At 35.1% G+C, this 27,621-nt stretch overlaps 1 protein-coding gene across 4 annotated transcripts in view; it reads right to left on the reverse strand.

Annotated features, from left to right (window-relative positions):
- The window catches only part of USP9X (ubiquitin specific peptidase 9 X-linked), a 114,546-nt gene that overhangs the window by 60,055 nt on the left and 26,870 nt on the right, over positions 1–27,621 (reverse strand). For all 4 annotated transcript variants that reach the window (XM_070366149.1, XM_070366153.1, XM_070366150.1 and 1 more), the window contains exons 2-13: positions 20,211–20,464; positions 16,176–16,321; positions 14,404–14,483; positions 12,587–12,699; positions 11,199–11,417; positions 8,597–8,712; positions 8,146–8,397; positions 7,935–8,073; positions 6,113–6,265; positions 4,918–5,022; positions 2,338–2,544; positions 854–990 (exon numbers count right to left, since the gene is read on the reverse strand). In XM_070366149.1, coding sequence (XP_070222250.1) covers positions 854–990; positions 2,338–2,544; positions 4,918–5,022; positions 6,113–6,265; positions 7,935–8,073; positions 8,146–8,397; positions 8,597–8,712; positions 11,199–11,417; positions 12,587–12,699; positions 14,404–14,483; positions 16,176–16,321; positions 20,211–20,306 — 1,763 coding nt within the window. In that variant the 5' untranslated portion in view covers positions 20,307–20,464. The remainder of the gene's footprint in view (positions 1–853; positions 991–2,337; positions 2,545–4,917; positions 5,023–6,112; positions 6,266–7,934; positions 8,074–8,145; positions 8,398–8,596; positions 8,713–11,198; positions 11,418–12,586; positions 12,700–14,403; positions 14,484–16,175; positions 16,322–20,210; positions 20,465–27,621) is intronic.

Here is a 27,621-nt window from a genome sequence, read left to right on the forward strand (position 1 = left end):
ATGCCTCAAAAATAAGACATTAATTCCATTATTCTTACTTTATACAAAAACTATGCATTAATATTTTCCAAATTCACACCATGGGAAAAATCAATGATTGATGTCTTCTTCTATACTATATATAGGAGTACCTAGGTGCTTCTAACTTTACATGATTATCAGAGTTATAAAACAGAAACATTTCTTGTAACATTAGCACTACGAAGATTTATGTTGTAATTGTAGTGGAGATTTAATCAAAGAAAGGGCTTTCATTAAAATTTTATTAGCCAAAGTACAGAATTCTCTCTTATTTATAGCAAGTATGCCAATGTACTTTCAGTGGCGTGTTTTCTGTCTATTAATGTCATTCCTCATTTCATTTTGTCCCTCCTGCTTTGTTTGCCTTTTCACCAGTATCTACACTAATCCATTAATTTTTCTTTCTTACAGATGTTATCTTTCCATGATCGGTTCACTCTGAAATAGTTAATGTTTTATTGACTTTGAAATGTCATACTATGTAAGTCTTCACAGTAAAATAAATCTACTGGTTTTTTAAACAGTTAATTTTTAAAGTTAAACTTTAGTTACTGAAATAATTTGTTCTTGGACTTTCTGGTTATATGAGCTGAATAGACAACATGAAGGCGGTATTATCACCTCTATTCTGATACTTATCACTAAATTCTGTCTTCTTCGTCAGTAAAATCAAAGAAGTGGATGTGATAAAGGAATCCTCTTTTGTTTGAATTTAGTGTGTAAGCTTCCTGTCACCCTACTCTAGTTTTCTTAAAACCTGGTTTCACCAAACAATGTTTCTTTTCAGTAAAATATGTAATTAAAAATATTGAAATTTTCTGTTAAGTCTTACCTCAAATTCTGAGGTGCTTCACCAAACAAACTACAAATTTCTCTAATTTGTTTCAGTGCAGGAATCACCCATTTGTCATTTGTACGAAGCTCTTCTATAAAGCGATCTATCCACTGTATCTTCTGTGTGTCACGGTCCTTAAGAAACAATTGCAGTTTTTTATATAGGTCAATACTCAGAAGAATTCTACCTCCAAATTAGTTGGAGAATTACCAAATACAGCTCTTCTTGTAATACCAGCATCGTTGCAGTAAAGAATTTAATAATAAAAAAAGCTGCTTTAAACATGCTTTTATTCCACATATACTACCAAAGCTCCTAAATACTATTATAAAAACTCAACATGACATGGATTCAGATATATCTACTGAAAGGTATTAAGCACCCTGACAGAAAGTTTGATTTTAAAAGTTGCCAGGAGGTAGGCATTTAAGCTTTATCCAATGTTTTAAGAGATTCTACCATATAATAAAAATCCAGCAAACATGTAACTCCGATTGCTACTCTGTATGGATTTGTTTTTACCATTGTTAAGAACACAGAAAATTTGTATTTTACCAAGGAAACAATGGTATAGCAACTGAATGAAAAAAATTCACCAAAAATAAAAATAAGGACATCTCCACATACACACAAGGAGAGAAAGAGATAGAAACAGTGATAAGCAATTAAAAACTAATGTTATAAAATAAAAACTATCTCCAAATATTTTTACTTCTCACTTTATTTACTTTACTCCTTCCCTGAGTCCATAGTAATCAGAAATACAGGTTTGTGTACCTAAAAATTTAATAAAATGACTTTTATTTTGTGTTTGTGTGTTTAATGAAATAATTTAAACTCGAGGTTCTTATTATTTGATATGCCAAATACTTAATGAACTATCACAAGTATAGTTAAAAAACACCTAAACCTGCTTGAACTCTTGGTTTTTCTCTAAATTTCAGTTCATCAGTACAGCAAATAGTTTTAACAAGCAGGAAAATTAGTTTTTCAGGAATATTCATTTTATCATGAATTAAAAGATACACATGCTACAAGTTAAAATGCAGGGAAGTTGTATGACTTACTTATAGGGAAGGCACTACATGTTTTAGAGTTTAGGAAATTCTATTAATTTTTCTTAACTTCCCTAAGAAGCAAAGAAAACCTAACTTCTCTTACCTCTAAAGGCCATAATTAGCTTTAGTATCTTATGATCTACTTGAAACTGGTATTTAGCACCATACACCTGACATTACCACGACTTTGTAACTTATTTATACTGTCTTTCTACCAAGAAGACTAAAATGTTTTCAGATGATGCAGAAAATTTAAGACATAAGAGACAGAGGAAGGCAGACTTGTATGAACCAAGTATGTCAATTCTTAAAGATCACTTCAAAAATAATGTCAGAAAAACCTAGAACTATTCTATATCTAAAAGCCATCGTCATCGTGAAAGAGAAAGGTCACAAAAAGTGAGCAAGACCGCACACCCTTACCTGGGAACAACTATAATCTAGTATTTTTATGTGGGCGCTGAGAGCCAGGTCCATGATGTCCACAGGCACATCATCACTATGGGCCAGATTCCAGAGGAGGTTCAACACTTTGTGTGCCATCACACCATCTTTGTCATCTTCTGCAAGACGACGTATCAGCTCAAGTAACTTTTCTCGCTGCTTTTTACTTGCATTTGTCCAACTGGCCTAGAAAATAAATTTTAAACGATATGGCAACAACACCTATTTATTCATCACTGCTTAAAAGTGTCACTAGATAAACAATATTCATCAGAGAAACAACACAGCTGAGCACAGAATTATTCAACTGGTATTTTAGCAATAAGATGACAGATATAAACTCCAAGAAAAATCAAAAAAATCTCCATTTACAGTTAAATACCATAGATCAGGGTTTCTCAGTCTTGGTATTACCAACATTTTGGACTAGCAAAACTGTTGTGGGGGGCTGTCCTGTGCACTCTAGGAAGTTTAACAGCACCCCTGGCCTCTACCCCACTAGAAGCCAGTAGCAACTCCTGCTTTTATCTGTGACAACCAAAAATACCTTCACCTATTGCCAAGTATCTCTGGGAAGCAGAAGAGCCTCCGGCTGAAAACTAATGCCTTAGATTCAGTCTGTCATTTGTACCTTTAAAATTATATTAAAAGATGTTAAAGACAACTTGATATACAAAAATATTCATAATAAATCAAAAAGCAATGTGCACTGCACACATTAAAAGAAAAAGTCTATAACAAAGTCTGTTATTATCTAAAAAGTTTCTAACTTACAGACATGATACAATGCTATTTCAATTTAGTAGAAGACCGGCCACTCATTTAAAAGTTCTAAAATAGAAAAGAAACAAAACAACCAAAAAACCCTCCCTAAAATACTACTTTTTAAACACCCGGTTTATATAATGGTGTGTGTGTGTGTGTGTCTGTGTGTATGCTCTAGTGGCACGTAGTGGGTAGAAACCAGGGACGCTGCTAAATAATATGAGGAAAGGTATATGTATAAAGTTGGTAATTGGTGGTTTATTGGAAAATAAACTGAAAGCAACCAAATGGCAAACAGCAGGATAATTAAGTAATTACAGAGGATTCTTTCAATGGAATTATTACACAGACATTAACAATGTGATAAATACAGGATATCTTGAAGTCAACTGGAATGCATACTTCTAATTCCTCCAAACCTCTTAAAATTATGAAAGGAATATGAGAAAGCTGCTAAGAATATGACTAAAATATTAGATTATATTACAATTAAGAATATTTTAAAGAGACCAGCAAGCATAATGTCTCTCCTAAAGGAAGAGCACACCACCACCTATGATATATACAGACTCCCAGGTCCTAGCAACTCAGAATTAATTGGTCTTGGATGGAAGCTAGTAATTGGTATTATTTTTTCTTCAATTGTGAAATACACATCAAGAAAGGTACAAACATACACACTATAGTACAAATATAAACACCTATGTAACTATTACCCAGGATGAAAATAACAAATGGTAAGCAGCACTCCAGAAGCTAGCTGGGTCTATTTCTGAAGTTTATGTTCTATGAAGGTTTATGAATTCTTGTGTGTCTTCATTCCTTTCTTCAACCTTCTGTTCATTAGATTCATCCTTGTGGTTGAGTTGGTCATTCTCATTGTTACGTTTCATTACATGAACATTCCACCATTTATCCAACTTACATAGCAATTTTTTGCTAATATAAATAATTCTGCTGCAAATGTTGAATGTGTATACTGGTGCACATATGCATCAGTTCCTCTAGAGTATATATTCAGAAGTCAAACTGTCATGAAAATCTTAACAGTTTTCCAGAAACACCAAACTATTTTCCTAAGTGGCTGCAGGAACTTATGTTCCTATCAGCAGTCAGTATAACCTATTTTTAACAAGATACCTTCATGATCTTAGACCAGTTATTAACAGAATACCCCTTTGTGAACACTGCCATAGCGTCTTGTCTTCTTAATCCACAAATTCACTCATCACTTGGCTTTTAAAAACCCAATACTAGTAACTGGAGAGACCACTATACAATATGGCCTTAAAAAGTACATGACAGCACTAACGCAGATATGACAACAGGAGCTCTTGGGCTACACCTTATGAATTACAATTCCACAAAGTCCATGAATTACATTTCCAGCTTGCCTGTGCATATCACCCTAGACTACCAGGACTACCCACAGCAGGTAGTCCTTGCTGTTGACGATGTTTCATTGTAACCAATTATCTTTCCCTTCAGTCCTACAGAACCTATAATAAAAACACAAACTGCGAGGGGAAAGGAATCCAAATTGATCACCTGAGTTTAAAAAACAAGAAAAAAACCACCTGAGTTTAAAAAAAACAAAAAAAAAGGTTCTTTATTTATAAGGGCTATTATTATAAAAAGTGCTCATTGAAAGAGAAAACAATGGTAAATTCTGTTACACCAGAAATCATTTAATAATTTCTATTTAAGTATTTACTGGGTAAGAATCATTCATAGATCTAATGAATTAATTCTATTAAAAATGAAACTGTACTACTAAACTACATTAATTATTACCTTAAAGCAATCAAAAAGATGATCAAGTTGCTCAGGAGAAAAATCCCATGCCAATTTCGCCAGTAGATCATGTACATTCTTCACAATGGCTTCATGCTTCCCTGCCTATGGAAAAAACAAACAAAATCAGAGCACACTAAAATCTAAACAGCAATAAGCAGCATATACTGTCTGTGAACACTATTAATTAATACAGTGTTCCCATCTCCATCTAACTGTGTAACCTAAGAAAATTCCTAATGTTTTAAATGTTTTACAACAGCCATCTAAAACCTGCCCACTTGATTTCCTGATATACACGGTTAATGTAGACTTTGCAAACACATGTTCACTTTTAGTACAGTTTACTGAATTTAACATGCCAATTTTAACAATGCAAATAGGAAAATAGTAAGGCACACCAGCGGTATTGTTTCAAAACTGGAACCAAAGTCAAAATTGAATGTTTTCTCAGCTTCTAAAGACTCAATAAGGGCTTCCCTGGTAGGCTCAGTGGTAAAGAATCAGCCTGAAATGCAGTAGACGTGAGTTCAATTCCTGTGTTGGGAAGATGCCCTGGAGAAGGAAATGGCAACCCACTCAAGTATTCTTGCCTGGGAAATCCCATGCAAAGAGGAGCCTGGTGGGCTACAAGTCCATGGGGCTGCAAAAGAGTCGGACACAACTGAGCAACTAAACAACAACAACAAACTCAATAAACAAAGCTTTGTAGTGTAGAACTCATCAATACTTCTCAAGTGCTCCATAAATAGAAAACATGTCATTAAGATAACCAAAGGAATCACACCGTTCCTATTTCTGAAACCAAAGCTTACTTACCCTTCTAAAAACTATTAATCCTTTGTATTACAGGTTTTTATAAATAATCTAGTGATTTAACTCTCCTGACACTAGAGTTCTTTAAGTATATGAAGAAATCAATTATAGATGTCTTATACTCTTTCCATAGACATTTCTCATTATTTTACTGTCTCTTATTTAAAACCTACAAATTGCTGACCTTTACCAAATATATACAGTAGATGACGGACTATTTTTATTTTAAAAATATTACTGGCTATTTCCAAAAGATTCTTGACAGGACTTTCAAACAATGTTAAGTCTTCATTCCATTTCACTACAACTACTTCATTTTCTTTAGTTTTTAGCATGTTTCTTTTTACAAATCAAATAACCACCATCTTAAAGTCCTTACCTGTGCTGCCCAGATATTATCAAGATCTTGTAAGGTCAGGGCTTTTTCTTTGATGACAAAACGAAGAATCTTCTCTAGCTTTTCCACATACTGTGGTTGATGAAGACTATCTCGCAAGACTATGGACAAAATATTGTTCTGCTGTATCCATTCCTAAAAAGAATTCAAAAACTTGTCTCAAAGCTTTCAAAAATATATACATAAAGTATTGCTCACACTTGTAAGCATTAGTAGGAATTTAAAAACTCACAAAATATAATGTACTAATGTTAACACATTTATGTGTTTTGATACAAAATTATGAAAAAAAAAATCACAACTTCATGGAACTTAATTTTGCACAAACAGAAATGCTTCCATGAATTAAAAATAGTGAATTCATTAAAAAATTTTACTCTAGCATTTACTCAGAAAATTATTGCTTAAATGTAGCAATCACCAATGGTTTAAGTATGGTAGGTATAAGACCCATTTTAGGATTTACATTTTTTATACCAGTTTTTATTTGGATAAAAGGTACTTTTTTATTTTGCTCTTATTTATGATCCAACTACAATATTGTTTATCTATTAGCTTGTTTAATCTTAACAATCCTAATGAGGGCTATACTGCCCTATTACAGAAAAATAAACAGGCTCAGTAGTGTTGGAACCAGAAACTGAATCAAGGCTATAGGCTTCCTAAGTCTGAACACTATGCTATATTGCTTGACAGGCATTTATTTAATATTTAAGCCAATAAAAGAAAACTAACTCATGATATAATACAAAATCATAGCCCACACGGTATGATTTTACAGTATTCAACTTAATGAGAATAAAAACTATATAGCCCCAAAACATGTTAGAGAAAGAAGTACACTTCTCAGCTAGTAAAGGTCCATTTTTACTTCTAATCTGTTATAGGCATGTATTTTTGAAGAACACAATGAAAATGTGGCAATATCAATTTGCTACAGAAGTTCCTAAACACTTAATGCCATTTTCTGTATTCATCTAGGCTTTGTAGCAGCTCAAGGACCAGAATGAGACCTCAGACCACACTGAGTAGCTCTGTGCTAGACCTCCCACAAGGCGATCAGACAAATAACATACCCCAAACCAGAAGGCTACCACCTGACCCCCTAACACAGGGCCAATATCAAGGCATCCTCCACATACCATACCTTTTCTCATATTCTAATCATTATCTTCTTTTACAGTTCTTTTACAGATGTCTCCTCAGTACTGTCAGACAGTATGCACTGAGGTTATGCAACCAATATTTAAGGGGCATTCTTATTCATTTTTAAACTGTAAGTATGCAAGCATCTATGGTAAATAAAATTTCCTAAACTTTCAACATCAAAATAATAGAAACGCAAGTACATAAGTGAAGTCCTTACAATTATGATAAAACATTAACTCATGTGTTTCTTATTCCAGTAATTTTATTTCCTAGTTTAAAATCTTTAAGTGGAATTCATCAAACGAATAGGTCACTTCATTCAATAGGTACCAGATACTACCCAATCACCTTTCTTTACTCAATTTCAACTCCTACCCAGCTAATAATTACTTCAGAACGCCTACATTCAGCAGTAAGTTTATCAAAGATGTGCTAAGCTACCCATTATCATCAAATAATTATATATCACCAAAAATACCAAATAATAAACCACGTTACTTACAAAAAGTTCTCAGGATTAACAGTTACAAATTGATCCAAACATCTCCCAAATGCAAAATTTTCTTTAAAATGCTAATATTACTAACTTTAAGTAGAGCTATGGTTTTTGCCTTAGACAGATTCTTATTCATGAAATTAGAATCAAAGGACTTACTGCCATTCGTTCAGCTGTGAGCCATTCTTCCTCCTCAGGGTTACCATGCCGATGGGTGTAGTATGATACACTAGATATCACCTTATTAACCTCATTAAGTGCATTCATCTTTCCATTGAAAGAAGAAATTTGCAATAATCTACAAGAGAATTTAAGTGTTAAATATGATTCTAAAATTCACATAAATTATTTCAAGAGGTAAATATCTTACCTAAGTATCATTTTTAACCTAAATATTTCTAAGTTTTTTACAGTTTCTTCTTGTCCTGGAACTCTTGAAGCTAAATTTTTCAAAGATTTAATAATCATTGAAAGAGCATCATTTTTGGCTTCATTCTTTGCTTCTTTTTTCAGTTCTTCATCAGTTAAGTTTTCTAAAAACTGTGGAACCATTTCTATTACTGGAAGAAAGTACTTTTTCACCGTATGAAGAGTGAGAAACTCATAGCATTGTCCAAATGGTCTGAAACAAGACAGACAGAAATTTCTTTCAATATACAATTTCTTACAATCAACTAGGACTGAACTCAGACTATTTGTTTTTTTTAATCCAAGTTACCAGCTAAAGAAACCATATTTGAAAAAGGAAACTCAATTTTTACTAAGCAATTAAGTAGCAATTTCTAGAATGCACTGAAGATTCATTTTAAAACATAACTTACTTAATAAGGGCTGCAATTATTTGAACATTTAATGCTGATCCATTAATAAAACGATCATGCAAAATCTGGAATCCATTTAAAGTGCCGAATTTGTTGAGAAGATCCACTAGCCAACCCTGTAATACAGTTAATAAAAAAGTTAACTTCCTACTTTTGGAGAGAAAATGCTATCTGAAGTAATTTCTTAAACACGCTGAAAACAGGAAATGCAATAAAGGAAAATAATTATGTAAAATCCTCTTTGAAAAAAAGACACAAAATATTGCATGTTGTTCACAGTAATCCTGCCTATGAGAGAAAAGCATAATTGGTAGTACAGATTAGACCATTAGGGCACAGCTGTTTGTTTGTCTCAATATAACTGGTGAACTGGAATTAGAAGCCATGCTTCCATCTCAAAGATCCCATCATGAGAAAACCTTATTATCTGAAGGTCTATTTTTAAAAATTTAAGAGGGTAAAAAGACTTAAAAAAAAGAAAGATTATTTGGTAACCTAAGATACCGTTTGAAATTTATTTTTTGTTGTAGCTGTGAATAACCATAAATACCCTTGAAACACAATAATCTTAAAGCCCAAGAGTGACCTATCCATTAAAAATGAATTCCTGGTATTCTGTTTGTTGCTCTTAATTAGAACATGCTGGATGATGCTTTGTTCTGACTTGTGAATATCCCCAGTTCTCATGTTAGAGGTACCACAATGCAATATAGTATCAATTACCTTTCAACCTCTTCCCTAAGAGACAACAAGTACAATGTAGCTGGGATAGGCAACAGTTTGTGTAGTTAAAAGCACGCCTATAGGTAAAATTCGGAGAAGGCAATGGCATCCCACTCCAGTACCCTTGCCTGGAAAATCCCATGGATGGAGAAGCCTGGTAGGCTGCAGTCCATGGGGTCGCTAAGAGTCGGACACGACTGAGCGACTTCACTTTCATGCATTGGAGAAGGAAATGGCAACCCACTCCAGTGTTCTTGCCTGGAGAATCCCAGGGACTGGGGAGCCTGGTGGGCTGCCGTCTATGGGGTCGCACAGAGTCGGACACGACTGAAGCGACTTAGCATAGCATAGCATAGGTAAAATTAAAAACAAGTCAATAGCTTATATAGATAAAAGAATCAAGTGTATTTAGAAACTCATGTACCTAGAACAGCTTTCTATTCCTTGCCTTCTAAAAGGCTACATTTTGGAAGTCCCTAAGGGAAGAAAAACAAAGGGGGGTGGGGGTGGGGAGGAAGGGGCACTTTCTATATTAGGTCTTAAGCAAAAGTCATTTCTACAACTATTTAAAAACAAAAAACAATGTTCAGGACACAGGGAAAATGCCAAGTATTAGATAATGCTTTAAAGAAACACTATGGCAGTTTTGATATGATTTTTATGAGACTCTAAATCAATTAAATTCTCAAATAAATCAACTACCATATTTCTATGTAAGTTCATTATAATATTTTCCTTTTTATTTGGCCTTAAAAGGCTAAATGAAAACAATGAAAAATCTGAGCGTTTAATTCACCAGGTCCCTTCTGGCATTCAGCAATTCAAAGAAAGTACATACTTATTATGTAATGTATTTTTATTTCTCCAGTAACCAGAATGGGACTATTAGGCTGATATACTCAACAGTTATTAAATATATATAGCATATTATATATATGTGCACAAAGTAAAAATCAGTCTAAAGTTAATCTCTCATGTTTTTAGTTGCAATGTAGATTTAAGCAATTAGAAATACTCAAAAACTAGTAATACTCAAAAAAAGCTAGGCTTCAAAGAAAGATACATAAAAAAATCTTCAACTCGAAGCCATCCTAAATCAAGTTGTCCCCTCTGAGACTCTTGCAGATTATTGTTGACTATAGAGCAAAAAATTAATTAAAAAAAAAAATACAGGTATATTTTGGAGATTGTCATTATTTAAATACTGATTTACTCAAAAACAAGCCTGAAGCGGCAACAATATGAATCTAAGGAAAAATCAGAAAATCTTAGCTCAATATAATCAATATACTTTGATGACTTCCACTTTCAACAGAACAAACCAAATATTTTAAATTCAAATTTTCCTGTTTAAAGAAAAAAAGGTCAAATTTAAAAAATGTCTTAAATTCTAAAATTTAAAAACTGTATATGGTTAATTAATTATTTAATATTTATTAGAATATAGTTAGGCACTCATTTTTAAACGTACATTATATTTATGCTGGTATAGAAAATTTACACTGGAGGACTTTTACATTTTTAATTGATATTTGTCAGCTTTGCTATTTTGCTTTCATTTGTATTTTATATTGTTTTATGACACATTAGACAGGCCTCAAAGAAATAATCTACTCCACCCTTACTGAAAAGGAAAAACATGTTCTGTTCCATACTAACCCAAATTATGACTATTTCCCAAGAGACTGGGCAAAAGACAATTGGACTAACTACACAGAGAAAGCCAAAAATATTTTTATATTAAAAAATAATAATAACAATGCAAAAGCTATATGAAATAACTCTACCCCATGCTACCAGGAGGTTAAGATCATTTAAAGTTCTGTAGCAGAGCAGAACAACTGTAACATTTAACTTTGAAAACAACAAATCAACACACTTTTGGCGATCGAGGGTCTGGAGAACGAGCAAAGAGTTCATCTTCAGGCAACTGAACATTTGAGGAAACGGATTCACATGGACGTGTACCATTGTAGATATGGAATTTGCAATGAGGATTTAAGGCCATGGAGAGAAGTTCTAGAAGTGGAAACCAATCTTGGGACAACTTGGCCACACATAGTTCCACCAGGCGATGAGTATTGTTGATAATACACCTCTGTTATATAAAAGGAAGGTAATTAATGAGATAAAGAATTCCGAACAGAAATATCTTCCAATCTTAATTAATTATATTTTAATAATTATCCTTCAGTTGTTCGATACTGATCATCTGAGTTATGTTTAACTTTACTAATATTGGGATCAAATTGATATATCAAAAAAGAAATTAGGGAGGTGAGAGAGAGGTTCAAGAGGGAGGGGACATGTGTACCTATGGCAGAAACCAACACAATATTGTAAAGCAATTATCCTTCAATTAAAAATAAATTTAAAAAAGCAATTAGCATTTACTTTATAAATTATATAGTATCTACTTTCAAGAACCATTTGCAATGGCTTACAAAATGAAGTAGGCACTGCTCTGTGTCCCCAGACAAGATGCACATTACCACTGCTTCCTCCCTGCAATTTTTAAACTGGAGGCAACAACTCTAAAATCTAAGCAATGTAGAAATATCCAAGATGGAGTAGGTTTGCTATCTAAGCCTCAATGCAAAAGTTTGGTACTACTCCCAAAGCTTCCATTTCATACTCAAAAACTCACAATTTGTGACCATATTTCCCTATAATAAACAAAAAACAGAAACTTGTAGTAATTACGGTACTTCAATCTAAAAATGCACATTTTTTTTCACTTTTTAAGATCTCTGGAATTTGGTTGTATCATATAATCATACATCATATAAACCTGAGACCACTACTGAATATTGGCTTGTGGTTTAAAATTTCAAGAGATTTTCTCCCCCTCCACCAGGCGCCAAAGTTGAAATGCGCAGGTTTCTTTGGTGTCTCTTTTTGTACTTAAAGTTTACTTCTCTGCATTGACCCTTTGTGTGCCAGATAATAGGTTCCCCATCTTGGGCGTTTTCCTTCCTTAGTGGTACATAAAATGAGTAAATGGTGCATTTCACAACATGTCATATTTTCAATGAAATATGGTGGCATCTCAAAAATCACAAGGCACTCGAGAAATAAGGAAACAGATTAAACCTATGTTTTCTAACTTGAAAACTCACATTCTAAATGATCATGCTTCTTCAACAGAAATTATAAAATTTCTCATTTTAAAAAATCCTTTAATTCAAGTAATGATCAAATATGTAACCAAATATATATATATAAATCATGACTATATAAGTCAGATTTTTAAAATAAAAGACTCACATGAATCTCAAACTTCCAGCCACTCACTGCCTCGTCTGTAAGGATTTTCGTGAAAGATATTGTTAGCCCATCTCGAAAAAATCGCTGACATGCTTCACTTTTAACATCAAGGCCTAAGAGAAGGAGAGAAAAATTAATGTAAACAGATTATTTCTCTAATTGTCTTACAATGTCCAATTACATGATAAAAAGTAGTAACTGTAAAATATTCAGTAACAGCTAACAATTGCAGACTAGTTTCAGAAAAAAATTCATAGCATTATCTAAGAGGTCAAAAAAGTAACAGATTGAAAAATAAAAACCACCATCAATGAATTTCAAAAATACTTAACAGTATAAAAGTACATTAAGCCAAGTAATACTAAGATGAACTGAAAATATTTCTAATTATGACAGTGGCCCAACATTAAAAACAAAATGGTTATGAGAACAATGTGATAGGAGATTTAAATACTTTACAGTATTTTATTGACAATAAACTTTAAAACAAAAAAAACAAAAAATGATGTTTCTCAACTATTTTTAAAATCTCATTCTGGTTGTAAATTATCCATTTGACAAATACTATTATATTATTCTAAAGAAGAGCTTCATCAATTAAAGATAAATTTTCATCTTCATTATTAGTCTCTTTTACTGGCTCAACATCTGTTTATGTCTTTAATTCCATCTGATTTCAGAAAGGCAATAGTGCTACATGTCCCCAGTCACACACACAAAATCTTTAACTCTCGATGACAAAATGAAAACCCATTCAATTTGTATATAAAGTGTCTGATTTTGGTTGTACAAAAGACATGACATTTAAACCTAGTACTGTACTTTTAAAAAATCTGAACCTTGTCTAAAATTAAAATAAACCATGGGTCCTAAAAAAATATGGGGGGGGTGGGAGGGGTAGAGACTGCATGTCCCGTGAATGGCAATGATATTAAATGAAATAACCATTGTGTGTTTTTGCCTATCACTGTACAGTTAGGACTTAAAACATGCCTAGGACAGAAGTCTTCAAAAAATCTGCTGAACGGATGAATAAATGTGTAAATGAACAAAAGAAATTTGAGTAGTAGAAAAACAATGGTAATCTGATAATGCATTTTCATAACTCATTAGATTGGTTTTATAAGATTAATAAGGTGTAAAGACACATTCTTTAAATGAAGGCGGGTAATTAAGACAAAGGAAATTTTACCTTGCTTGGAATGAGACAGACTTAAGCAAAGTACCAAAGACAATTTTTGTAATAATTAATTTCAACTGATAATGAGAACATATCCATGGCTACCCAATTTCAGAAACTAAAATGTTACTGCTGTTTACTTTAATCTCTAAGCCTTAAAAATATGTACATATTACAATAGTAGCCCTTTGCTAAGAAAATTCAGTTGCACCTTAAGAACCAATCATTGAAAAAAATTAATTCCAAAGTTAAGCTTTTACTTCTAGACAAGAATAAAAACACAGTTTTAAAAAAAAACGGGTTATTAAGGAAAAAACCAGTATCTCATCTTTCAAGTCTTTTTTTCTTTTAGAGGAAATTCAAACCTTTCTATGTATTAAAAAATAACACATAAGCTGGACAGTTTAAACATGAATATATACAAATTTCATGTATAACTTCTGAGAGTTCACAAACATCCTTGAAGGTTGTCCAAAGGATATGAACCCTTGCTCCAGGTATAAATCTTAAGCCATAGCAAGAAAACTTAGCTAAATGTTCTTGTCTAAGAATATACAGAAAAAGTATTCAGGCATGAAGTGAAACTATTTTCTAGTAGGATACATTGTATGCAAAGCCTAATACCATTTAAACTTACCTTTTTTACTAAGGTCAATAGCAGCTTCTAAAAGCACTTCTAATTCCCCTTTTGGCAAAACTGGAACCACCCATCGAGGCCTAAGAGTTTTAATAATATAAAAAGATGTTTATTGGTTGAACACTGAAAGAGGCACTATAAATGAGTTACTAATTACAGTTACTTACCTCACCATGAAAATATTAAAATGACACTAAAATATTAAAACCACAAAGTTGGCAGACTATCTGCTTTGTTTGACTAAGTGTCATCTGTTGTCTCTACAAACAAAAAAATTTTTAAGGAACTATCAAGAAAAAAATATAGCAATGAGAGAAGGGGGAATAAATTATTTTAATAACTTAGATATAAAACTACTATAATAATCATATATCACTTAAATGGATATCTATTGTTAGAGTTCATACGAAAGTGCTCATTTACATAAAAAACAATCATTTTATGTTTCTCTTCCCCACCAGATTTGCTAACATGCAATTTTGTCCTTGAGTGAGCAACCACCAGACAAAAATTGAATAGCAAAATACAACTTTTTGCTATTGTACCTCTGTTATAGAGAATGGTCAGGGACATTACAACTTTATACAATTGTTTGTTGGCTTGACTAATTCATTATATACATTTAATGTGTTCTTTCAAATATATCTCTAAAAACAATGAATTAAATACATATTAATAGGAAAATTAAGATAAATGAAATGAGGAGAACATTTCAGTAATTTAGTAAGAATTCCATTATTTCTAGAGAAAGCAGTGCTTATGATAATAAACACAAAGATAACCTGGAAAAATGAAAACCTTATTGCTAGTGGTTAAGTTTTGGTTGGGAGGTGTGTACCTAACAAGGAAATTATAGTGAACCTTACTGACATAATATATTTCTATGTTTAACAATGTGTACTTACATTATATTAGTTATGTAATCAGAATGTTTTTAAAAAGTAAATTTAGTAAAGCAAGTAAGTCCCTATAAGTGTGTGTCTTCCTTTTCTTTTGAGGGGATGTGTCACACCTCCCTAGGACTCACTTGTTGAGCTTACAGCCTGGTGTAAGACCACAGACCAGTGGGGGTGGGGGTGGGGTGAGGGTCCCTAACACACTCTTCCCTTATCTTCTTTTTAAATATTTTCCTTCCCGTACACACAAGCTTAAACTTTCACTCTCTGAGTCTTATTCCAAATAAAGCGTGGGGGTGGGTGGGGGGTGGAGGTGAATGTTTGTATTATGAATATGAAAAAATGTATATGCTGAACTACTCCTTAGAGATGAAGATCAGGAGAAACAAATGGGTGAGATGCTTAAATGCCTCCAGCTAATCAGTTGACAAGGGGCAGGCTCTGAGGAATTCAATCTCCTTTTGACCTGGTTTACCTTAGGGCCATGCAAAAAGTATTCAAGTAATCCAGTAACCCATTCACCAATAAGAAAAAAGGGAAATCACACATATGGTTCTACTTCAGTAATACACCAGCTAGAGTGATCATCATTAATCTTAACACTTTACTGACACTGTTACTTCCTTTCATTTTTAAATCCATTAAGAACCACAGGTTGCAAAATACTTGGCAATGACTAAGATGTTAAGGGTCTTTAAAGAGGCAACATGGTTAACTGTGATATTCTATCCACTCTTGCTCTTTTCTTAGTACTAATCACTATGCTGATTAGTACTATGAAAATATACTATGTTTTCATAATATAAAAATACACTATGAAAATCTTGTTTTCCCTGTGTATGACATACATCAAAAAACAAGACAAAATCAACTCACCTATTGATCATGTCATCCAACTTTGCCAGGTCAGTATGTGGAAATGCAGGCTCCTCATCTTCAAGCTGTGATGGGGCATCACCTTGACCTTGCTCATCTGGAGGAGTTGCCGGGGAATTTTCATTGGAGGAATCAGGCGATGAGGTCTTAAAGATTAGATATTCCAGATTTAAGTTTCTATAACAAACGTACATCTAATAATTCAAACACCAAAACAGATTGGGGGCAATAATTTAAATTTTTAAAGATATGATCATTGTAAGTTTATGATGTATCAGGCAGTCTGTGTGCTACTACACATTAACATAAATTCATTTAATCCTCAACAGCCTAAGGAAGTATTCTTCCACTTAATAGATTAAAAAAACAAAACCTCGGACAATACGTAATTAGCCCAAGGTCACACAGCTCCAATTCTGTGGTCAGGATTCAAATCCAAGTCTAATTCTAAAGTCTGAGTTCTTATTTACCATGTGTACTGCTTCTCCACTTACATTTCCCATATATGAGCCGTTCATGATACAAATTACTGCACACATTTTACAGATTAAAAAGTCTCTGACTTCATCTTCAACTAATAAGGCTAACTTTACTCTTCACTGTTGGTGCTTCTTTTTTTCCCCCCTCCATACTTTAGTTGTGCACAGTATTTCTACAACTAAGTGAATGAACTTTTATAACCCTTATTAATTTTGAAAGCAGATAGTATTTTTCTCCTAATTGAAACTAGTCTAAATTTTGAGCTGATTTTTGTGTGTTTGTGTGGAATTTTCTACCCACTGTAGGTTGATGGCCCTTTTAGAGAAGGTCCCATTCCTTATCATTTTATTAGCACTCACTGAACAGATGCGTAAATAAATGCTTGTACTGAAGACAGGTGGGTATACTATATTCTAGTTACAAACCTTATACATGAACTCATAGAGCCAATTTGCAAGAAAACAGCAAATCTTTACTTAAGATGATGAACACTATGTAGGTGCTAAAGGGCTAGTTTCAAGGCAAAAAAACTACACAACAGAATTCAAGTTTTAGAAGCCCAACAGAAATATTTGCATTTTAAGTATGTAACTTAGGAAGTCTGCTTCATTAATTTTTAAAAAGCCTCCCCCATTTCCTCTGGTATATATGTATTATAGATATGCTCACAGAAATTGTAAAGACAAAAATAACAATTAAGATACCCATAATAGTACACCAAAGCACCAGAGACATTTTCAATTATTTCCTGAAATTTTTGTTCTGTGACCCCCACAAATCCTGTCCATATATATGTATAAATTTTCACTAAAATTAGGATAATACTTGCTTAAGTTTGTGTCTTTTTCCATTTAAGTATTTTCCCACATCACTAATAATCTTTTTTAAAGAGCTGATTAATGGCCATATGGACATTGCATTCAATCAATTAAACAAAATTAAGGGACATTTAGCATTCTGCAATTTTTACTGCTAAGATAAAATTATACTTTTATATATAAATCTTTTACATAAAAATTTTCAATTTTTCCTTAGGACAGGACCCTGGGAATATAATTAGTACAACAACGGTAAAAATTATTTCTTTTAGGGCTGCTGACATATATATTACCAAATTCCATTCCAGGAAGTCTGCACCCTCCCATAAATATCTCCCAAGAGTGTTCATCTCATAGGGCCTTTCCCAAGGCTGCTTCATTTATCACTGAGCTTTAGTAGAGCTTAAAATTCTCTCCTGTGGGAACCCTTTTAAAAATTACTATATATTAAGTGAAAAATCTGATTGATTTTAGAAATTCCCTTTATGCCATATGAAAAAAATATATTCAAGGTAAGCCATAAGGTGGGCAGTGATTAGTGCTATGGTTGCTTCTTCCAGGTCCATTAAGTGCTAAACCTTTTGAAATAACTAGAATCCTAACATTAAAAAGCAGAGGATAAGAAAGCGAAAAAGGGATACTACAGACGGTTATGAATATATTTGTGGGAATTCCCTGGCGATCCAGTGGTCAGGACTCCGTGCTCTCACTGCCAAGGGCCCAGGTTCAATCCCTGGTTGGGGAACTAAGATCCCACAAGCCACGAGGCCAAAAAAAGGGAAGAATGCAATTTGTTTGTTCCTTTTTAAATTATCATCTCCAAAAATGTAAAGAGCTATTTAAAGTAAGAGGACATAAGGCAGATGCATAATATTAAGTTGAAGATCACAAACCCAAGAGCTCTTAGTATATACCTTAAGATAAGAGTAAGATTTAATTTCTACCTAAAGCCATGCAAACCACAAACACTGGCGAATGATTTAGGAGTCTGTGCATGGTGCAGGTATGAAACAGAAAAGAGAGGGCAATAGACACTGGAAATCCACCCACAAGCTCCTGGTTTAAAAATATAAAATCTCTGGCATCTACCACAAACTGACTATGTTTAAAGAAACACGAGTACTGACTAACAAATTTATGACATAGGAAAGACTTAACTGTGTCCAAGACCTGTGACCATATACTTAAGTATTACATGTCCTAAAAGTGGGAACTGGAGAGGAAAAGGAATAAAATTGACATTTATTAAAACCTGACTTGCTCACTTCTCTAAAATGACAGAGGGAGAGGATGAAAGTGGGGGAAGGAGGGAGGGAAAGAGGACGCGCATGAGCGCGCGCACACACGTGCGACTCTTTCCTATCATTCTTGTCAATAGAGAGAATAACCTATAATAGCTAGACAATAAAAAGTTATCCTCAAATGACAGATATAAGTACTCTACAGTAACTTTTGCCTAACACTAACCCATACAGAATTCTACAGAAACATGCACCAACTGTAAGCAAGTTTGTGATTCACGTGCATGCCCCGCAGTGACAAATTCACCTCTAAGCTCTGTCTGAGCTGCGTTACAAGTTTTAATGTTTGTCTTATTCAATTTAATATTTCCTGGTATAAAAGTATGTACAATAGAAAGCTGAAAATTAATTCTTTAAACTCCCATTTCAAGAAGTGAGAAAAAGAACGGCAATTCAAATGCAAAAGAAGTAAAAGGGAACATGAAATAAGGGTTAAAAGCATACAAGTAGGAAGGGGGGAGATAGTTAAAGCAAAAAATTGGTTTGAGGGAAGGTTTGATGAAATTGGTAAATCCTTTAGGAAAGGGTAATCAGAAGAGAGAACACAAATTAGCAGTATCAGGGATGAAAAAGGAGATGTTACTACAGATTCTAAGACATTAAAAAGATAAAAAAGGATATTATAAACAGTCTTGCTTCAATAAATTTGACAATCTAGATGCAGTGGACAAATTCCTTGAGAAAATATATTACCAAAAGTCACACACACACACAAATCAGAAAATCCCCCTATTAAAAAAAAATTGGATCTGCAGTTATATCCTTTCCACAAATAAAGCCCCAGGCCAAATTGTTTCAATTTTACTGGTGAAATTATTAATGCAGAAATAACTGAAATCTTACACAAATTCATCCATAGAACAGAAAAAGAATATTACCCTCTGAGTTTTGAGGTCAGCATAAACTCTTGATACCCAAATCTATTTTAAGCTCTAAGAAAATATTATTTCATTTGATCCTATTAATGATCCCATGAAGTAGTTACAGTATTATCTTTTTACAGCAGAAAAACTGAGGCTTAAAAGGTCATATAATTTACCCAGAGTCATAAAGCTAGCATCGCATGGTGCAAAGCTCAAATGTGAACACAAGCAACATGACTTGAGCCCATACGCTCACCACAGGCTACATCAAATGATTTAATGCTTTGTTCTGGAACCGACAAAGGGCTTAACTTTAATGATTACTGATAGAATAAGACACCAGAGGGAAAAAAGGGGCTACATACCCAAGCATCACCACCTATACAGCATTTGAGATTCTTGTTACTGTGTAAGACACACGTTTATTTTTCTTAATAACAGCTTTATGTTACTTCACAAATTATTCAGAATATGCTAATTATTCAGAACATGGGATATTTAGTTATTTAGAACATGGGATATCTGTACCCGTAACAGATACACCAACATAGCTTTAACTATTAAACTTCCTACCTGATTCTGTTGGAGGGCGGGCTGAGACTGTCCATCAGGAGCCTGGCCCTGGCTGTCATTCCCTCCTACTGGAGAGCCACGAGTCGTGGCTGTCATACTCGACACAGGGCAGATCTTTGCAATTTTGTCTGCTTATGTAGTTGTCTTGAAAAAAGAAATTATAGTCCACTTATAGAAGATGAAGTACCAGCATTTGTCAGTCTTAAAAAGCTCCAATTCAAGAATAAACCATCTTGCAGAGACCATTGCATAACCTACAAGTAAAAGAAAAAAAAGCACATTTGTTTTAGACATAAAAAACATTAAGGAATTGTTCAAATTCAGTATTACCAGTGAATCTAGTCAGGAGAAGGTGGCTATATAAAAGAGAGGACAAAGTGAAAAGTTAGTTTCATTAATACTATATTTAAATAAACTGATAATAGTACATCAGTAGTTACATCAAGAAAACATACAAGTACAGCCTCATAATATTTCAGTTTCCTCCTGGGATTCCAAAGACATTATCAAGGTTATTTATTTGGCTGTTATTTCAATTCAATTATGGAGTGGCAAAAACTGTCTTCAATTTGCTAATGCCTTGAATATACACAATCTCACAAACATATTTAAGATATAAACCAAGTAATAAAATCTGATTATTAAAAGTATTTCAGGAAGAACTGCACAACTAACATTTATCACTGGTACATGGGTATTAAAATGGTTTCTAAACAAATGTACAAGTGGTTTCAACAGAAACTTTAAAACTTTGGGGGACTTTTTCTTTGGAGAGGGTTCAAACTGTATCCTACTCCTCCAATACAACCTGTTTTGTCAAATGACCTTGACTTTTCCCTTTTGGGAAGGTTTTGGCCACAGGCACCCCCAGAGCCACAGCAGGGTTCCAGACCCGAACTGTTTAACAATGGAATTCTTCTTTGCTACCTGAGCAGCAAAGCTGTATAGAGGAAGACCACCAAACCCTCAATTCTGTATTCTTGGCTGCAGAGTAAAATCATCCGAGGTGCTTTTAAAAACACTGATGTCTAAACCCCTCTTCAGAATGAATAAATTACAATACTTTGGAGTTAAGCCTAGGCATCAGTACTTTTAAAAATACCTCCCCCATAACTGATTCTAATATGCCCCAAGAATGAGAGCCTCAACTGATTGATTTACAGGTAATTTAGTTTTAAGGAAACCACATTTCCATTTACTCCATGTTTGCCTCAAGCTTAAATATAATCACTTAACCCAGAGATGGGGTTCTAAGAAGATTTCCTTTCACTTATCAAACTGGAATAATAAAAAGTTTAAGACTGATAATATCGAGCACTGGTGAGGCTAAAAACGGAAAAATCTTTAATACGTAAAGTGGAAAAACAAAGGTAACATGGTTGAACAGCCTCTCTCTCACTTTTGCTTTCCTTTTTTATCAACCTACATTACAAAAAAGTTTTATGTGAAGTAGACAATTAAAACGGAGAAGGCAATGGCACCCCACTCCAGTACTCTTGCCTGGAAAATCCCATGGGCGGAGGAGCCTGGTGGGTTGCAGTCCATGGGGTCGCTAAGAGTTGGACACGACTGAGCGACTTCACTTTCACTTTTCACTTTCCTGCATTGGAGAAGGAAATGGCAACCCACTCCAGTGTTCTTGCCTGGAGAATCCCAGGGATGGGGGAGCCTGGTGGCTGCCGTCTATGGGGTCACAGAGTCGGACACGACTGAAGTGCCTTAGCAGCAGCAGCAGCAGACAATTTAAAAAACCCACCTACCATTTTCTTCAGCCATTTTGGGTTGGCTGGCAAATTGTTTAACTATTCTTTTTCTTACCACTCAAAACATCAGCTAACCGATTCAACTTCAATCTTCTCTACTTCAACCCTGCTCCAATCTCTTCCTTTTGATCCCATTACTCATGATCCCCAATGAATAATATCTCAATTGTCACCCCCCTCAATCTTTTCCTGGATGTCTCTTAGCCTATAAATGTGCTTCAATCTTCATTACCAAGATGAAAATTCACCAACTTCCGTCCTTCCCTTTCCCCCCAAATTTTAAAAAGAAGGCCTCTGCTTCCCCCTTCCTTTCTTCCATTGTCTCTCTCATCATCTAGTTATATCTAAGCTATCAAGACTGTTTTAAGTCTTAGACCTCAGTTGAGGTCTATGGACAGGTTTGAGGATTAACTCCCCCCAAATTACATGCAAATCTTTATAAATACGTACTTTGGAGGGGAAAGAAGGTCTGGTTCACTGATCAATGCTCTACTAATTGACAGCTGATAGTCAAATGACTGTTGCTGTTCACCTTGTCTGTTCTCTTCTCAGAATTAGCCACAACTGGCTGCAACTACTCCCACGTCCGTTCCTGAACCTGAGGTTCCTTGGCGTTTACAATCCTGAACTTCGATTTCCTTTCCAATTCTTTTCAAAGGGGAGGGGAGACAATAGTAAGTAGATAGTAGTCACATCAGTGACAAGTACACTTTTTGACACTGAAACAACAGTGAAAACATCCACTAAACAGTTGACTCTAGGTCAGGAACTGAAGGAAAACTTGGGGGTGGGGGTCTTGAAGAGAATGTTCACAAAAGAGTACAAGATGGATTCATGAGCGTCATATGGGTTGTTGTTCAGTCGCTAAGCCATGTCCAACTCTGTGATGCCATGAACTGAAGCGAACTAGGCTTCTCTGTCCTTCACTATCTCCCTGAGTTTGCTCAAAATCGTGTCCACTGAGTCGGTGATGCCATCCAACCATCTCTTTATGTTGCCCCATTCTCCTCTTGCCCTCAATTTTCCCCAGCATCAGGGTCTTTTCCAATGAGTTGGCTCTTTGCAAAAGACAGCTGATGTACTGGAGCTTCAGCTTCAGCATCAGTCCTTCCAATGAATATTCAGGGTTATTTCCTTTAGGATTGACTGGTTTGATCTCCTTGCAGTTCAAGGGACTCTCTAGAGTCTTCTCCAGCACCACAGTTCCAAAGTGTCAATTCTTTGGTGCTCAGCCTTCTTTATGGTCCAACTCTCACATCCATACATGACTACTGGAAAAACCATAGCTTTGACTATATGGACTTTTGCCAGCAAAGTGATGTCTCTGCTTTTTAATATACTGTCTAGATTTGTCATTGCTATTCTTCCAAGGAGCAAGTGTCTTTTAATTTTGTGGCTGCAGTCACCATCCACATTGACTTTGGAACCCAAGAAAATGAAATCTGACACTGTTTCCCCATTTTCCGCTTCTATCATCATACGGTATCCCCCACAAATAAACACCTCCTTCTGAAAGTGAGGAGTCACAATCTTGGGGGGTGGGAAGAAGTCTATTATTTATTCCCAAATATAGGGCAAGTTGGAAAGGGGGAAACAAATCCTGAGGCACAACAAAATTAAAATGATATTTTTAAGGTACATCCTTACAGTTTACATAGAATGTGGTATTTTCCTGTAAACTAGAAAACCATGGCTCTAAGAAGTGACTTGAACAAAACACAGATAAGTTAATAACTCTAAAGTGAATTTTATTACTTCGTCCATTAAACCAATGCCATCACTCTTCAAAAGGTATTTCCAGGAAGCAAACCCAAGGGTGGATGGATAAACATTTGGTATACACACACAATGGAATAGTATTTAGCGTTAACAAGGAAGAAAATTCTGACTTGGATGTACCTAGAGGACGTAATGCTAAATGAAACAAATCAGTCACAAAGGGGCAAGCGGTCCATGACTCTACTTATATGACGTAACTACACTCAGAGAAGGAAAGTAGAAAGGTGGTTACCAGGGGTTGGAAAAGTGGGGTGACGGGCAATTATTGATCAAGAGGTACAGAGTTGCAGTTTGGGAGACTGAAAAGTTGTGGAGATGGTTGGTGGTGATGGCTGCACAATGTTAATGCACTTAATGCCACTGAACTGTATTCTTAATAATGGTTAAAATCGATTATGAATTTTTCCCACAATAATATATTATATATATATATATTAAACGGCTCTCTTGCTTTGTACTCCTTTAACATTAGGACATTAACTTAAAACATCTTAAAATTATATTCTCATGTTGTTTGTTTATGCTCAACATCATTCCATTCATATGCATCTCAGTAACTCTCCATCTACAGACAAATCAAAAATATCTGGCAAAAAGTCAGAGGACAAATTATTCTAGATAAAAGCATTCTGTGGATAACTAAGGGACTATCCTTTTCAACAAAATAACACTAAGGTAAATGGAAAAGGCAGCAAGCAGTCTGAGACCTCTCCCCAAATAAAACACCTTTCTCTCAGACCACAGAACTAAATCATCTTCTCCACATTTCTGTGCTGGGCAGGCACAGTAGGTGTCAGCACAGCATATACTCTGCTCTATTCTGCTATTTTTAACAGTCATCTCTCTACCACCACATAAGAATTGGATACTTTTCCCTTAGTGTGCTAGGTTGAGAGATTAAGAACAGGACACAGGAATGGAACAATTAAAAGTAATTTCTGGATTCAAACATAACTCTTGCTCAAAACCCCACCTCTGCCACTTACAAGCTGCCCTATCTTAAAGTCCAGTAACAAGTACTGTCACTAATTTTCCAGGTCTTTAAAGCAGACAGTGCTACCCACAAAAATGCCATGAAGGGGCTTTCCTCGTGGTCCTGTGGTTAAGACTGCATGCTCCCAAGGCAGGGGACAGAGGTTTGATGCTTGGTTGGGGAACTAAAATCTCACATGCCATGTAGCACAGCAAAAAGAGAAAAAAGTCATGAGAATTATTTTGATAAAAGTGTTTCATAAATACCAAACACAGTAATTCTCAAAAATTTTAAATTTCTCTTCCTTTTCTATAGTGTACTGTGTAGAGTTATTGAATATTTGAGCTAAGAATTTGAAAATAATGTTTTGAAATATAATGTGGAAAGTCTGAATGGAGGGAAAAAAAAATCAAAGATAGACTACAACTATGTTACCCAAGAATAACACCACTATTTTTTTCCTCCTTTTTCTTTCCTTTTTTTTTTTTTTTTTGGGCTACACCACAGGGCTTTCAAGACTTTAGTTTCCCCACAGGGATCGAACCTGGGTCACTGGCAGTGAGAGTGCCGAGTCCTAACCACTAACAGCCAGGGAATTTCCAACACTGGTAACTTTCTTTTTTTTTTTTTAAGTGAAATGTTAGTTGCTCAGTCATGTCCAATTCTTTGCCACCTCATGGACTATAGCCCGCCAGGCTCCTCTGTCCATGGGATTTCCCAGGCAAGTATACTGGAATGGCTAGGGGATCTTCCTGACACATGGATCGAACCAGGGTCTCCTGCACTGCAGACAGATTCTTTACCATTCGAACCATCAGGGAATCCCCTGGAACACTGGTACCTTTCTTAATAAATCCCATTCAATTCAAGTGGATGGGATTTGAATTGCTATCACACTCCTTTACTTGATTACAAGAAGTACTCTCAAGGTTCTAAAGGAGCTTATCTTCCAAGTCACAGATATTTAGGCATTCATAGCTGAGTTAGACGGAGAAGGCAACGGCACCCCACTCCAGTACTCTTGCCTGGAAAATCCCATGGGCGGAGGAGCCCGGTAGGCTGCATCCATGGGGTCGCTAGAGTTGGACATGACTGAGCGATTTCACTTTCACTTTTCACTTTCATGCACTGGAGAAGGAAATGGCAACCCACTCCAGTACTCTTGCCTGGAAAATCCCATGGGCGGAGGAGCCTGGTAGGCTGCATCCATGGGATCGCTAAGAGTCAGACATGACTGAGCGACTTCACTTTCACTTTTCACTTTCATGCATTGGAGAAGGACATGGCAACCCACTCCAGTGTTCTTGCCTGGAGAATCCCAGGGACGGGGGAGCCTGGTGGGCTGCCGTCTATGGGGTCGCAGAGTTGGACACGACTGAAGCGACTTAGCAGCAGCAGCAGCAGCTGAGTTAGAACAAACTTTCTACCAAGTCAAAGTCAAAGTATCCTACACAGAACTGAGCAACTCAATAATCATTCAAATCATTTAAAATCTGACACAATAGCCACCACTTCTTGTAGGAGCACTAAAAGTCAACAAATCACAATGCGAAAATTTACTGTACAAAGTAAAGTTTGAAGCTTAACATTTTATTTTAGAAAAACAGGAGTACTGCAAGGGTCATTGTTCTCCCTCCCTTTCATACGAATTTTACCAGAATGCATCTTGGATTTTCAGCAATACAAAATGGCAATATTAGGTGTTTTATCTGGGGAGAGGTCTCAGACTGCTGCCTTTTCCATTTACCTTAGTGTTATTTTGCTGAAAAGGATGGTCCCTTTAGAACCTATAGTATTTTTATATTCAAACTTAGCATCTTCCAAGATGGGAACAGCATCACGTTTACCTGGATAAAGCTTAGTTATCCATTATACTAAATAACCTAGTATTCCATAAACATCAACCATTTGTATTTATTTTAAACTTTGTAGGACTGAATTTCTTTTTTTTTTTTTTCATTTTATTTTATTTTTAAACTTTACAATATTGTATTAGTTTTGCCATATATCGAAATGAATCCACCACAGGTATACCTGTGTTCCCCATTCTGAACCCTCCTCCCTCCTCCCACCCCATACCCTCCCTCTGGGTCATCCCAGTGCACCAGCCCCAAGCATCCAGTATCGTGCATCGAACCTGGACTGGCGACTCGTTTCATACATGATATTATACATGTTTCAATGCCATTCTCCCAAATCTCCCCACCCTCTCCCTCTCCCACAGCAGCTTTCAAATGGAAGGGCCTTAATACCACAGAAACCCTCAAGACAAAGAATGGTCCTTCTCTACAGGACCTTCTCTACATTCTCCCATCTCTGCTCAAACTTTCCCTACATTCCAGTATCTCTTTTATACAGCACACTGAAAGTCTCTACAATTCCACATATATGATACTACTATACTTAAAGAGTCTTTTCTCTTTCTAAATTTTTCTCTTTTCATCCAAAATATAAAGGACGTTAAAATAAAAACTCAAAGCTTAGTCATTTAAGAAATATATGCTGAGTATCTACAGTGAGCCACATATTGTTTTAAGCATAAAGGAATAAATACATGGCATTACACAGCTGGCAAATCTCTCTGCTCTTGTGGAACTAACATTACACAATGTGTTGAGAGACAAACAAGCAACAATGGCAAGACCAACAAATTATTTACTGATCACCAAAATGAGTTCATTAGAAACTAATTTGATAGATCATCCTTATATACATCCATGAAATTATCTTGAGAACTTAACCTATTCTGGTTTTATGTATCAAAACCAAAGGGGACAATTATTCACTTATCTTTCTTCATCTAGTGACTTTCCATGTTTAATTGGCATCTATTACCCTTGTTTTCCTCTTAAAATACTTGACTCAAGCGGTGAGAGACATACCTGTGAAACACAAG

Source organism: Bos mutus, chromosome X (assembly GCF_027580195.1).
Source record: "Bos mutus isolate GX-2022 chromosome X, NWIPB_WYAK_1.1, whole genome shotgun sequence".
Classification (NCBI taxonomy): Eukaryota; Metazoa; Chordata; class Mammalia; order Artiodactyla; family Bovidae; genus Bos; species Bos mutus.